Genomic DNA, 15,548 nt, shown 5'->3' on the forward strand with positions numbered 1-15,548 from the left:
GCTTACTCAATAAACGTACAATTTATTAACGACATGTTAATTTTAAACATTATTTTAATATTTCTACATAGCAGATTTAGCTTATTATTTCTTTTAATTGTTGGAATAGTTTATTAAGAAGTCATTCTTTGGAAAATTAAAAAAAAAAAAGAATGCTTCCCAATATTTAAAAATTCTAGATTGGAGTGATGGGAAAATGCTTTTCTTCCATTGTCATTAAATTAGGAAGACTTCTGGGACACCCTTTGCTGATCTGTTGATCCTGCTGAACTTTTCTCTACCATCATTCCCCTATATTCAGATCTATGGACTTTCTGACTTAAGTCGCCCAAGGATGCCTGGTCCTAGATATAGTACATGAAAGTAAGAAGGTAAAATAAGACTGAGCATGTCACGTTACACACATTTTAAAAATAACAGTCCTTTCTCCAAGAGTCTATACTCTTGCTTTCTCATTTGAAAGATCCTTTTGGCAATAGTAATTTTTTAAAATGTAGAAAAAATATGTCTGATTAAATCAACTAAATAAAAAACTATCAAATTTTTAAATGTTTTTTTTTCCTTATCTCAACAAAAGTGTGCTATTGGAATTGCAATTCCATCTAGCTGAAACAAGAATTTAACATCTTTACATTCAGCCTATGCTGAATGAGGCAAACCATGCAGACTAGATTAGGAGAAATACAATTCAAAAACTACACTGCAGTTGTGGTTTTATGGCCAGGACAGAAATAGGAATTTTAATCATGTGTTATTTCCCCACCTCTCTGTCTTTCAATTTTATCCCGTATTTCTTTCTCTCTTTTAAAAAAAAATGTGCATTCTTATCCACTTCTTTCCATCCTTCATCCCATGCCTCCTTGGGTTCCCCCAACCTCATTTAATACTGAACTTTTGTTCCTATGTCTTCCCCTCCTATGCTTACCTTACAGAAGCCCTGCTTTATCTTGTCATTGTGTAACTTTAGTCCACTGTTATTTCTGCTTTCTTGCTTTTTTTATTGAACTGTTTTTCAAAGAGGCTTACAATTCTGTCACTATTTTAAACCAACCAACTCCCATACATCCAAAGAAGTAGTATATGGAACAGAATCAGCAGTGGTGGCACTGGTAATTGATCTTTTGCTCCACTTTAAATTTCTAAAAACATATTAGGTTAGTAAAATTGGCTCTAAAAGGCTTTCCACCAGATTTCTCAAACAACAGTGAAATTACCAGTTTTTCTAACTGTATGTGTAAACACTACATGTAAACTGTGTCTCTGTGTCTGACAACAGCCCCCAACCAAAAAGGAAATTCATGCAGCCACCAGCAGCTACAAGCCCACCATATACATGAGTGCTTGCCAGACACTGGCAAGGGGAAGCTCAAGCCCTGCTTCCCCCCCTCCATAAATTCACAAATGTGGTGTTAGAGGTTTAGGAAGAAAATAAAGAGTAGTGAAGTGAATTTTTCTGTTGTACCCGTGAGTGAGACTTAACAGTTGTCTGTCATTTCTTAACAATTTATTCTGTACTCAAGTTTTCACCACTGAAAAGCAGAGCTTCTCATATCCCCAAAATCAAGTTGTATTCTAAGTTTCTTTAGCCAAGTCCACTAATTGACTTGAAAACAAGAACTGAGAGCTTAAACTTTATGTTGTATTGAGAATCAATAGAATCATCAGTGTACACAGTTTGTTATCTGCAGCCTATTTACTCAATGTGTGTGCTGCTTTACACTGTATTAATTGTATCTTTTTTCAGTATCAATGTTTAGAACCATAAAAACATGTTTATAAAAATTCATCTAATAGCAGTGAAGTCAGGCAAGGATGGAGGCCCAGTGGTTACTGGAAAACATGCTACCTCAGCTAGTTTTTCAATAGCGTGCATTCAGTTATATCAAAAGCAGTAAGATATAAAACTGTATTACAAATGCTTGTTTTTCATCACAGAGGGTAGGTCATTAATCAGTATGTCCAGCACTGTTTGTGTGTACCAGATGGTTTAAAACTGGAAGATCCTCAGGCACTGTCTAGGATAGATGTACTTAGACAGAATTCCTTGCTAGCTCAGAAAGCTTTTTTAAAAATACAGATTTAATGCTAACTGGCATATTCCAGGAATTTTGTGTAGGGGAAAGGTTTTCTTAAGCTTAGGATGCTCTTCTATTATGAAAAGCACAATTCCTTCTTGTGAAACACTAACGCTCCCAGAAAGAGACTTAGTCTTGTCTCTCCTTTGTAATCCTTAAACAAAGCTCTGCTTCAAATGGCACATTATATGCTTTTCTGTCTCATATTTGTAGCACCTAGTGTCTGTGTAGTATCCATTTCCATACCACAAATAGACCGAATTCAGGAATAGGACATTTTTCACCTAGTAACTACTGTTATGCAACCCAAAAAGTAGAGGCATGGGTGGCTCCAGGTGAATCTTGGCAAAGTAAACTGTTGACGGTCCTACTACAGACTGCTGAACAATGAAGTTGGTTACCAGCATAGTGGATTGAGAAGTATTTTCTCTCAAACTTCCATGACAATATCATTTTTGTAAAAATTTGACACACCGATAACTTTCAGCGTTTATAACACTGCCGTTATTTGTCAAGACCTGGTGTGCAGGGTATGGGAAGGTGTCACAGTTGTTCTTTCTAGACTCAAATTCTAATCCAGAAATTTATTTTTCAAGTGGCTGGAAACCTTCTTCTTGTTGTCCAGTTTAGTTTTCTCTCCTCTCATTAGAGCCATTAGATCCACAGCTCTCAATATAAATCTCCATGTATTTTGAACTTGCTTGCCCCTCCTCCTGAAATTTCAGATTCCGGCTCCTAGAGAAGCCATGAATGCCACCACCAGTCCCTTTGAGCTCTTGGAAGTTTTACTTACACATTTGGTATGACCTTCATACTCCCTTTCCAGCCACAAATCCTGATTTTGCCTTTATTTCAACATCATCATGTTTACTGATAATCCTGGCGAAATATTTACTTAGCTTTGGACTACCACAGCTGCATAAGAGCCTTACTTCCATTCTCCTTTTTGCTGCATCTAAATCTAAAGAGTAATCTTTAGTGCTATTTATAACAGCTGCATGCTACTACCTTGTAAGTGCTAATTAGCTTATAATACCTAATAGCTTCTAAGACTGGCATCTTAAGATAAATTTCTAGTGTTAGTCATACAACTCAGCATACTGTTAATGACTTTGGTGGAGGAAGGGAGATAGACATTCATTGCATGCATTATAGATACACCAGCTAGATCTACAAGAAGTAACTTTGTTTTGACATTTGTAAACAGCACCCCAGCCCAAAATTTCTATGCAATTTTGATTTTATGAAAACTGTATACAAGTGCGAGGCCAGAGAGAACCCTGTTAATTTAATGTAACACACGGACAACTTTTTTTGGTGAAATGCCCAACGACAGGTTGCACTGTTTGTACAAGGTTCAGATAAGAGCTACTGAAACAAATTATCCATTGGTTTCTGCAAAGGTCTGGGAAAGTTAATGCGAGTCATGCAGCCTATTTAAATTCCCACCAGTATTTGCACAATAATACAGACTACGTCCTTATACGAGTTATGGGAACCCAAACCACTCATTTGCTAGCAGGGCAAACAGCATCTAATTATGCACACGCTTAAATTAAACCACTGAAGAGTATGTCACAAAGGAGACGGTTCCTTATTCTATAAATAGGATCTTCTCCTTGTGGCACCAAGCCGCGGTCTCGCAGGAAGGGAAGGCTGGGCACTCCATGGGTGACGGGCCGCAGCAGCCCACCGCCAGGCCTCGGGGCCGCCCCAGCAGGCCCGCCCCGCGGGTTCGAGGCCGGCACCCCCTGCACCGCCGCGCGGCCCGCTCCAGGCCCCTGAGGGAACCCGGCAGCGCCCGCCCCGGCAGGAGCCCGCCGCCCTGCCGGCACTGCAGCACGGGGCGCCGGAGCCGCTGCCGGTACGCGGACCCCCTGCCGAGGCGCCCCCTGCCCGATGACCCGTGCCGGGACACCCTCCCGCGGCCCTGCGCCATGGCGGCAGGCCACGCTCGGAGGAGAGGACTGCCCCGCCAGCCCCCGCCCAACCCCTACCAGCGCTGCACGCGTGCGCGTCCGTCCCGCGTGGTGAGGCCGTAGACCTCCTGGCCGCGAGGGGGCGCGGCACCTGGCCGGGTCGCTCTCGGTCCCCGCCCTGCGGATGCTGGGAAGGGAGGGGGGGCGAGGGCGTCTCCCGCTCGGCGTCACTCCCAGCATGCAGCGCGGCCTGCTCCTGCCCCTGCTGCTGCTGCCGCCGCTGCAGCTGCTGCCGGGGGGAGAAGATGGCGGAGGGAGGCGCGGCGGATCTGGAGACCCAGCGCACGGACGTCGCGGCGCTGCTCAAAACCGCTCTCCGCAAGGGCGACACCTGGTGAGGGAGGAACGGGGGGACCCGGGCTGATCGGCGCAGGCGGCTCCCTCCGCCCCCGGTGCCGCTTGCCTGGCGGAGGGACCGACCTCCTTTCCCTCAGCCCCCCCTGCTCCCGGGGGCGGCTCGGCCCCTCGCTGCGCTGGGGACTGCCGAGGAGGGCAGGCGGGCGGCGGGGGGGGTGGGGCAGCACCATTGCCCCCCTTCCCGCCGCACGGGTCCCTCAGCCTCTCTCAGGGGAGGACCGGCCACCTCGGTGCGGCGGGGGGCCCTCGGCTCGGCCTGCGCTGTTGGCGACCGGCAGGGCCGCGCCGCGCCGCTGAGGCGCCCGGCGGGGGCAGGCACCGAGGTCAGCTCCCTGCCGGGCGGCGAGCGGCGGGGGAGGGGCGGCAGCGGCCTGACTGGCGGAGCGCGGTGCCGGGTGGCAGCCCCGCATGGCGGCCCCGGACAGCCGGCGGCCCGGCGCCCGCGGGAGGCGCGTTCGGCCTGGCGGCGGGAAGCACTGCAGCAGGGACTGGGGCCGGGGGAAGAGCTCGGCTACCGGGCGTTTATTCCATTACCCAGGCTGAAAGGGCCATGGCGTCACCTTCAAGTTGTCAGAAATTGTATCTGTGCCCTGGGTGGGGTGCCCTGAAGCCCGACCACGGCTGTGATAAACCTTACGTTTGAATTTTATTTTGGCTGTGAACCTATTAACTGCCTAAGAAACAGCCCCCGAAGGTGCAGACAGGCTCTTACAATACCTGTTATGCAGTAGGCCGTTAAAAAAGATGTATTTTCCTGGTCAGTCAGAAAGTATCTGTTAGTACGACATACAGATTGTCAACAGAATAATCTATGGTTGAAAAGAATTAGGTTAAATAGACACCACTTTCTAGTGTGTGTGGTAATTGAGCTTCTGTAGTTGTAGTTCTCTGAGGCTAGGATATGGGATTTTTTTTAGAGGGGAAAAGAAAAAAAAAAACCTGGTATTTTTTCCACTACTCAACTTCTTCTCTTCCTGTGTGAAACTGTCAACCAAAGACAAAGGCTGAAGCATTAACTTACTGAAAATTAAGTATGAATACACAAAAGTAGAACCTGCCCACCTCATTTCAGCTGTCATCACTCACTGTTCCAGTTCTATAAAAGACTATATTTAACAGTGTTGATACTGCAGCATGTGTCAGAAGCATACATTCTGATGCATTATTCAAATACTGCTGAGTATATGTTTAGTTCTGGCATACGAACAGACTGCTCTTAAACTGGAAAAATATAATCAACTAGAAAAAGGAAATCAATTCACCTGGTAGTGTTGAAAATGACCAGCCGTGCTAAAAGGGTGCTCAGACTTGTAATCTTTTAAGACTTCCTGCCCTGCCCCCCCCCCCCCCCCACCCCCCGTGGTTCTGTTGGGTACTTCCCAAGTACTATAAAAATGTCTCAAATAGTTGTTATTCATAGTGAAAGTAACTTTATGACAAAATTACATGATGATTAAAACAGTAACTTCATTTTTTTTTACATTAAATGTTTTAACATGAAAAAATCAGTTAAGTTGAAAAAGCTGAACATTCTCTGAAAAGAAGTATCTAGCTGTGATTATGACATTAATATTAATCAACTGTCTTAAGACTGAATAAGCTACGGTGAAGTCTTATTAACTTTGAGTCATGAACTATTACATCTAGCTACATAAATGTGTATACATGTGCGTTCACAGGATTGATATTTAAAGCTATGTATTTAACTTCACAAATTAAGGGGTATGTTTAGTTCAAATGCTTTTTCAGAGGTATTTGTCAGTAGCTTTTTGATTTTTTGGGGCATCAGTAAGGAATCAGAACAGTTAAAGGGCTGTAAGTCATGAGTCACAATTGCGTTTTTTTATTCATTCAGTAGTAAATACTGCTGAAAAAGATATGAGCAATGCCGTATCAGCTTGTTTAGTCTGAGCTTTAAAGCACTAAAATACAGTCCTTTTAACATTACTGGTTTATACCGAAAGTCTCGTCCATGCTCTTCAGAATTCAGAGTATAGGGAACAGTAAGCTGTGTAAGGAAAGTATAAAGCTTAGAGGGTTTCCCCTAAGAAAAAAGGAACTAAAGAATAGGGCAGAGAGGTGAGTCTTGTAGAGTTTTTAAAGAAGACATTGAATTTCATCAGTAATTCAATGCACTGTGGAGAGAAAAATGAAACTGACTTGAAAGGCAGCGTTTTTAGAGTTAGGTATTGGAAAAGAATTGATAGAATCGGGAAACATTTTGAACAGGCAATTTAGTAAGCTGTAGAATTTGTTTCATTGGATGTTTTTAAGAGTATTTTGGGGATCGTATAGGTTAAGATGTGTTGCTTCGATGGACAGTCAAGGCCCAGTGTCTTTTGACTGTTCTGTCCTCAGGGACAAGGTTTGGGGCTAGCTTCTCCCAATAGTCTTTTTTGCATTCTTTTATGGGCAGCTAATAAATTATTAAATTAGGAGAGACTAAGGATTCTTCCATCTCTCTGTTTATCTGCTTTTTCTAAACATACATTAAATATGAAATTTAAGGTTTTCCAAGCAAGAATCTCCTTCATTTATCAGTTGTTTTAAATAATGTTGACCACTTGTATTAGTGAATTCAGCATAAAGCCCACACTGTCGTTCCATGGAACTTGAAATATATATCTGTCTGTTGTCTTCCAATATTATCTAAAGGATCTTCAGGTTCTGTGGTTGAAAGATCCAGAATTCTTTTTTGGAAGAGAAGAAATGCTGTATTTCATGGTGTATCTCACAGTTTTAGTATCTGATATGATTACTTCTCAGTGTTTTGCAATTCTGCTGATGCTTGGCAAGTGAGTAGAATATAGTTTGTGGGGATTTTAACCTCTCATTTAGAAAGACAAAATATACTGGTTGTTACAGCTGCAAACAAATTTGAACTCCATCAGTGTCTTCCTGTATCTGCTGTCAGAAATTGAAGAGCTGTTGATGTTCTATCAACTTTTTAGCCACTGCATAATTTGCATGACCAAGTGGTCTTAATGATGTTATTTAATGCCTTTGTAGCTTCAGTGGTATTCTTGAGGAGAACCTTGCCAAGTTTTTCTGGTTTTAGTGTCACTGAGGTGCAGCTTTTAATACTGAAAGTTAGTGGTCTTGGAACAGTTTTCGTAAAGCAGTGATGGAGACTATAGTCAATTCTTGTATGTGACTACTTCCTGTGTGTGTATCTCTGTAATTGCCTCCCCATATTGAGGTATAATTTCCTGCGTCTACCTTTAAGATCACTTCCAGCCCTCCTTTCCCTGTAGTTCTGTTTTGCTGTGACTCTCTTAGAGATGTTGTCTCAGTTGCTTAAGTATGACATTACAAATGCTTTTGCACTCTTTACTTTGCTACCTTTTGGGCACGTTTGCCTTCCAAGGTTTAGAATGTGAGACCATGTTTCTCACCTTTTGAGTATCACCTGCCAATAAATGGTTCATTTATAGTGGATAATAGTGACTAATAATGGCTAACAACACAGGAGTCAGTTGCACCAGTTTTTCTTCTCCCTCCCACTGCCCCAAATTTCCCCACTGTGCTGCGTTCATCTATTGCTTGCTGTAGCAATTTGTGAGCAGATGAGAATATAAATGTTACTTGTATCTTTAAAAGCAGTAACTTGGAGAAGGACTGGGTTGTTAGAGTAGACAAATAACTATCGCCAGGAGTTTATTTGATGGCTAAGGGAACAAATGCCAACTTCAGATGTTTGAATAGGGAATACTGATTAGCAGTAGAAAGTTGTACTTATACAGTAATACATGAGTAAAACCATTCATACTGTCCAGTTCTGGTGTCCACATGTCACAGAAGGTGTTTGTTTGGAACGAGTTCAAAAAAATCTCAGAATTGAATAGGGAAGGCAGAAGCCTTGCCTTGCAAGGAAGAGCTTTGAGAGCCTTTGTCTGTTTTGATAGAATGTTGAGTTCTGTGCTGAAACACTTACATAAGAAGAAGGTGTCTTCTAGGATAAAGATTTTTAGACAAGCAGATAAAGATTTAAGACACTGCCTGTAAACTGAAGCTAGTCAGAATTAGAGCAGAAGGAAGATGTTGATTTCCAGCCCTGCTAGCCAATGAGTTTTGGTGCCAGTCATCACTTTATAGAGTGCTGAGATAGATTCTTGATCTGTTCTTGATTTTTAAGCCTTGCAAGTTACAAAATCTACAGAAGTATAGTATTTTGAGTTTTCAGGTGTCTCTTACACAACACTTCTGCAGTTCTGGTGAGTCCAGAGGGAGTACTGTTTTTATCCATAGGGTATGTTTCTTGGAAGGTGAAGAAAATACTCTCATTTTTTTGCACCATGAGAATTTTATTGGCTGTTTAATTGTAAAACTAAGTCACTGAAAAGAATAAGTAAAAATTTGAGAAGGAAAAATCCTCCCCAGTGAATGATCAGTTGATATGAAAAGTTCAACCTTAAAGAACTTCACCTCCAGAAACGTATTTAAAGAATTTCCCCACCGAAAAATGTATAAGCATTTTAATTCTGGTTGCAATGAAAACTCATGAATCTTGATGAACAGGCATATAGCCCTACTTGAAAACGCTGAAGTGCCCGTCATTGATGATAACCTTGATGCTGAAGTTCTTAGCTTTAATAGCATTTTACACTGTGGTCTTCTCAGCGTTCTCCACATTTGATCATCCATCATTGTGCTGTACATGTTCAGCATCTAGATTGAACATTAATGGAAGATTTTACTTGATTTCACTGAGAGCATGATGAGGTGTTATGGACCTGCACCTCAGTAACGTTTGGAATAATGTCCTATACTGTTCTGATGGTTTCATATAATAGGAAACAAGGAGCGCTATATCAGTGTTCCAAGGATAGAATTGAGAATTGGCTGCTTTTTCTTTCAAATGAGGTTTAAGTTGCTGATTTCTGACTTTAAGACTTTGTGGTTGAAGTTTTGTGTTAAATTTGTCTCACTGCATGTGGAATAGTGCAGCATTTCACCAACAGCTTATGAAGACATACAAAATGTTTTAATTCTTCTGGGAGAAAACTTGCAATGGAAATGTGTAGATGCAGTTTTTTTCTGTGTAATTGATTAGGCAGGGTGAGAGCATGGTAAAATGAAAATCATGTTTGTGCCAGGCTTTTGCCTGAAAATTGGAGGTCAAACATTGATTTAGGAGTTAGATTACTTTTAATAAAAAGTCTTTACTGAAATGGAAAACTGGTACATGTGTACAAAATACTTACATGGTTGTTAATGTTCACACAGCAATTTTAAACTAAAAATGCAGTACATTAATTTTGGCTGAATCGGGCGTTTTGGTCAGGCTCTTGGTGATATGTGTGAAGTGCTGCTTAGGCACCTTGTGGAAACTGAGCATGGGGAGCTGTAGGGGGAATTTGACTGACTGATCAGTTGATTTGTAATCATCTTGGTGCATTTAGTTGAACAAAGCTTTTATTTCTGCAGGGGAATGTGAAATACTTAGACTGAGATATCTTAAAAATGGGAGATAAGCAATGTAATTTTTTTTTTCTCTTCGACTGATGGATTTTTTTTCTGTGCATTTACCTACATTTTTAATAAAATGATGGTTTGGTTCATATGTGATAGAATAATTACCATCTTGAACTTCCAAGAACTTGTTATTTCTGAAAGAAGATTTAATTTTGAGGCATCTATTAATCATGAATTTACTTAGTCAAGCAATTTTGGCTAGCTTAATCAGAATAGAAATACAGGTACAAACCCATTCTTACCTTTCTTATTTTTATAGTTGCAGTTGTGCAAGTACAAAAATGGGATGCTGTGCCTTTAAACAGGAGTCCTAATTTGCTTTCAGCAACACAGTTGTTCCACTTTGTCCTCAGTATTGCTTAATCTGTACTCATGCACAGTGAGGAGAGGAAAAAAAAAATCTCACCTATCTCTCTGGACAATTTGCACAGTTTTGCTGTTAAAAAGTGAAATAGCTTGTTTTCGGAAGATACGATGTCCCCGCAGTACAAAGTGGTGGAAGGAGTGTCTCTCTGTGAAATGTCTTTATTGCATATTAAAGTTAACTGGTTTGATTTTGAAATTGCAGGACTGACCTATCAGTCAATATAAAAAAATCTAGGTTACGTGTTGTTTAATTATGTCTATATATAACTGAGGAATGCATTCAGACTGCTTTTGACAGCAGTGGGAAATACCAATAGCATTGTCATACTGTTCAAATATTTTTCCATCAAACTGGATGTTAAGGTAAAGAATGAATGCTGTTGTATTTCTGTGTTGTTGGTACTGTGTTAGTAAGTTTTATTAAATCAAAATGTTACCAACCATGAGATAATGTAAGAAATCAATTGGCAACTTTCCTGCTAGTACTACTATTTTCTGTTGTTGAGCAAACAATGTTCATTTGTGGTCACGCAGCTGCAAAATTTTAAAACTTGCATGAATTTATTATTGATTTTTATCAATTGTTGAGTTTTTGTTTAAGAAACGAAGGTGTATTTACAAGTGTTGAATAGCGTCATTCTTTTGTTCTCTTAAGTTAATGTACAAAGGCTGTAAGTGATCCTATTTTGGGCAGCCCTAAGTCTCTACACTTGATTATTCATAAGGATACAGTCTTTTCTTGGTAGTTTTAATTGACTGACTCAGTTGTAGTGGGTTTGCATGGCAAGGTTTTGGCAGTGGGGGGCTACAGGGGTGGCTTCTCTAAGAATTCCCCCATGTTCAACAGAGCCAGTGCCAGCCAGCTCCAAGATGGACTCGCCACTGGTCAAGGCGAAGTCCATCAGTAACAGTGGTAGTGCCTCTATGATAACATATTTAAGAAGGGGGGGGACGGGGACGGGACTGCTCAAGGTCAACTACAGCCAAAGAGAAGAGTGAGACTACGTGAGAGCAACAACTCTGCAGACACCAAGGTCAATGAAGAAGGAGGGGAGGAGGTGTGCCAGGTGCTGGAGCAGAGACTCCCCTGCAGCCCATGGTGAAGCCCATGGTGAGGCAGGCCATGTCCCTGCAGCCCATGGAGGTTAACAGCGTAGCAGATATCCACCTGCAGTCTGTGGAAGATCTCATGCCAGAGCAGGTAGATGCCTGAAGGCTGTGACCCAAGGGAAGCCCACACTGCAGGAGGTTCCCTGGCAGGAGTTGTAGCCCCATGGAGAGAGGAGCCCATGCTGGAGTGAGTCTGCTGGTAGGACTTGTGACCCCATGGGGGACCCATGCTGGCACAGTCTTTTTCTGAGGGACTGCATCCTGTGGGAGGAACCCATGCTGGAGCAGTTCCATGAAGAGTGTAGCTCCTGGGAACAACTCATGTTGCAGAATTTTGTGGAGAACTGTCTCCTGTGGGAGGAATCCCCCATGCTGGAGCAGGAGAAGAATATGAGGAGGAAGGAGTGGCAGCAACATGTGATGAACTGACCACATCCCTCTTCCCCATCCACCTGCGCTGCTTGGAAGGAGGAGGTAGAGAAAACCGAGAGTAAAGTTAAGCATGGGAAGAAGGAAGTCGTTGGGGGAAGCTGTTTTAAGATTTGGCTTTATTTTTTATTATCCTACTCTGAAAACTAATTTCCCCAAGTCAAGTTTGCTTTGCCCATGACAGTAATTAGTGAGTGATCTCTGTCCTTACCTTGACCCTTGAGCCTTTTGTTATATTTTCTCTTCCCTGTCTGGTTGTAGAGGGGAGTGATAGAGGGGCTTTGGTGGGCATTCAGCCAGGGCCAGCCCACCACACGAAGGCATGGCTATTAACTGGTAATTGTGTTTTAAAATTTGAATATTTTGTATAGGAGGAGAATGACCAAAATACTCGTTGGTATGCCTATATTACAAAAGATAATAAAATAAGTTCTCTGTAATTTCTAGATAATATTGAAGAAACTTAGGTCCAGTAATTGATGAGAACACAACCAGGAACCAGACTAACAGCCCTTAATCACAGACTTGAGCAGTCCTTTGTAAATTCCAGAAATAATTACCATTTTATCCCACTTCAGTGGGACCCGGAGAATAACACGTGCAGTAACCTGTTTTCTCAGTGTTGTTGTCTGTAGGGGCTTACTATATGAGGTTCAGTAACCAATGTAAACTCATCCCAAAGGTAGATTTCATCTGTATAGTGTCTTCAGCTAAAGCAAGTTTAAAATAGCTCTGACTCTTAACTTTTTAATCTTGGTTTACAGTATTTCTGAACGAAGCTTGTTTGCTTCTAATCATGAGAATGAAGTGAAAGATCACATTTTTATATAGCTTTGAGGAATATATTCTTTTACAAGAAAATAATACTAACTAAAAATAGGTCAAGGTCAAAAGTAATCTGTGCTTTGAAAACAACCTGAATATAGGAAAACAGGAATAGGGAAGTAGGTTGAAATGTTAAGCATTGTGCTTTGTAATTGTCAATACTTGTCAAAAAACTGTTCAAATAAAACAATTATTTAAAGAAAAGTTATGCCTAAATGGGAATATAGTATTGGCAGATAGCTTCTGGCAGAAGCTAAGGAAGAAACGTTTGACAGGTGACAGCAGATATATCTTACGAAACAATCTGAAGCTCCGCTCAGAGTTAAACACTGAGAGTACTGAAGTAGGCTGGACTTGAACTGGGAACATGTTCATGAACATGTTGTATATTTTGATTGTACTTGCTCAGAAAATTTAAATCTCTTTAAGGTTATGTAATACAACTAAGAGAAAGCACCTAAACCAAATTAAACTGTACAAATATTTCCAGTATTATTAATATCTAAAATACCATATTTGAGTGTAATGTTCAGCAAATAATACATGCATGGTTTTGCTTACTTTTAGGTAAGGTTTGAAGCTATTCCAGTATTTATGTATTTCTGTTACAAAGTTGTTGGTTCTAAGTGACCTTAGTATAATCAAACTTGGTGTTTGTTTTCATCAAGCAATTAGAGGTGACTGATTTATTTGAAATGCCTATATATGTCAAGCATTTGCTGATTTGGAGTTAAATAGTTCACCTAATTGTGAAGTAGTCTTAGTTTTAAGGCTTGCCCCTCAAAATAGTGTATCTAGAGATTTGAGAGAGTTCTGTCCTTCAGTCTCTATTACAAATCCTCCAGGTGTGTTTTACCGCTGAAGGTGCGTTGGTTGTCCTGCTCACTAGCTTGGCTGATGACATCTGAGAGCAAAATTTGTGTTCTCTGCTTGAGTGAGATCTTGGTTCCATCCAAGTTAAGTGACAAATATTTCTTAATCATAGTTTTAAAAAGTGGATAGGCTGTATTTTTTAGCTTTGCTAAGGTGTCCTGGGGTAGCCTTCTCAGTCTGGTCCACAGTTCAGAAAAACTTCTGTAACATTAGATTGGTTTGGAATTCTTTCCTTCATTAGGTAATAGTAACGAAAATAAAAGCAAAACATTGTACCAAGTTTAATGTACAGACATTTTATCTCTCTGTTTCACTAATGCATGGTATGCTATTTTTGTATCTGGGACAGCACATACTCAGTGAAGCGTATCTGGTCTCAAGTGCCTGCTCTGAGTTTTTAATAATTTTCCCCTAAAAAGTGAACTAAAAAGCGATCAAATCTTACTTATGAAATGAGGTTTTGGCAGATGTAGTTCTGTTTGCTTGAGGTATGTCTTTTCCTCTTAAATTACTGGATGTCCTTAGTAGGTAATACTTAATTTTTAGGTGGCTGATTGTATCATGGATATTATAACATTGATGAAAAGATACACTGTTGCCTTCATACAGTTTACCTTCTCTGTTTTGTGTAGATGAGTAGACTTGTTGATCTTGGTAAGAATGCTATATTGAGTGTTTTGCAGGATCAAAAGCTTATAGCCTGAAAATTTCTGATTTTTACTTTTTCTGTTAATGCTAAGAAGTCTGGATTTTAGCTACGTAAGTGCTTTAGCAGACTGATCCCCTAAGCTGAGCATGGTGTAATTGCATTAGGGTTTTTTGCAGCATAATCTTTAACATGGTATATCCTGTTTGCATAAAGATGAGGGAAGTGTATGGCATTTGAATGCAAATTTCCATTTTCCCTAATCTTATTGGAAAAGTAGTATTTAATCTATTGATTAAGAACAAGTTCTTGTGAAGGGGGGAAGATCACAGCTACTGTGGCTGTATTCCGTAGGAACTCAAAATAACCTCTCTCCTGTATCAGATTTCTATTGAAGTAAAAGTAGCAGAACCCTCATTAAAATGCCTGATACGTATAAAACATACATACATATAGCCAGTAATTCACTGTAAGAATTCAAAACTATAGTATCAGTTAGCATTTTTTTAAATCTATATGTATTTTTTTTTTCCTTGGCTGTATTAAATTCACTGAGTGCTTCTTTGCATGTAATGCATGTTACCTCAACATTTTTGTAAACTGGTCTACTAAGTTTGCTTTTAAGAACATCAGTCTAAGAATAAAGAATCCAAACTTCTTTAAATTAAGAAGTCTAAACAATGTTGGTATATCCTGAGCCAATAAAAGCAGTTATGTCTAAATAGAAAATAAATTAATTACCAGACTTACCTAAGTATCCTGCTCACCTTTGTTTTTAAAGGATGTTAAGAGCTGAATATTGGGATAGTGAGTAAGGCGTAACTTCCTAAGCTATAACTTGTGGTCAGCAGGTAGCTCACTAGGCTCTGGTAAGGTGTATAGTGCTGTGTCAAATCTGTAATAATTTTTGTTTCAGGTTTGATTGTAAAGGTATGGTGTGGTCTGTAAGAAATCCTGAGAACTGACATTGGCCCATTTGCTCCTTATACTAATAAACCGATCTTCCTGGTATACTTTTATTTAAAAATTAGTACACAGAGATAGATACATACTTCTTCATATTACAAGCAGTATTAACCAAAGTATTAAGCTTTGCCCTTTGAGTACACACAGATTTCATGACTTCCCCTTTCAGTCTTTTTATTAATCTTCAGTAGAATACATCTTGCAGAAAATGTGTGTGTAGGCTCTTATTTGTCTGAAAGTAATTAGTTTAAAAAAGTTAGTATCTGTAAAGCATAATTAACAGATGCAGAATTTAATGTTAGAATAGTGGTTTGCACCTATTTAGCTTTTTTCAATTGTTCCTCACAGCTTTGTCCATACATCCAAAATGCACCAATCTAACGAAGTACTAGTCAGTGAATTTGAGGAAGAAGACACAAAAAGAGATGATACAAAGTAACTTGAGTA

The 15,548-nt window shown here is 40.4% G+C and overlaps 1 protein-coding gene across 4 annotated transcripts in view; it reads left to right on the forward strand.

Moving 5' to 3' along the window:
- The first annotated feature begins 4,216 nt into the window (after nt 1-4,216).
- USP15 (ubiquitin specific peptidase 15) overlaps nt 4,217-15,548 on the forward strand; it is a 70,441-nt gene continuing 59,109 nt past the window's right edge. The window contains exon 1 of one of the 4 annotated variants that reach the window (XM_080390748.1): nt 4,217-4,388. In XM_080390748.1, the coding sequence (XP_080246874.1) occupies nt 4,300-4,388 (89 nt within the window). In that variant the 5' untranslated portion in view covers nt 4,217-4,299. The remainder of the gene's footprint in view (nt 4,389-15,548) is intronic. The other 3 variants (XR_013928674.1, XM_080390746.1, XM_080390747.1) reach the window with 3 other exon arrangements.

This window comes from Falco punctatus (genome assembly GCF_963210335.1).
Source record: "Falco punctatus genome assembly, chromosome: 6".
In the NCBI taxonomy this organism is placed as follows: Eukaryota; Metazoa; Chordata; class Aves; order Falconiformes; family Falconidae; genus Falco; species Falco punctatus.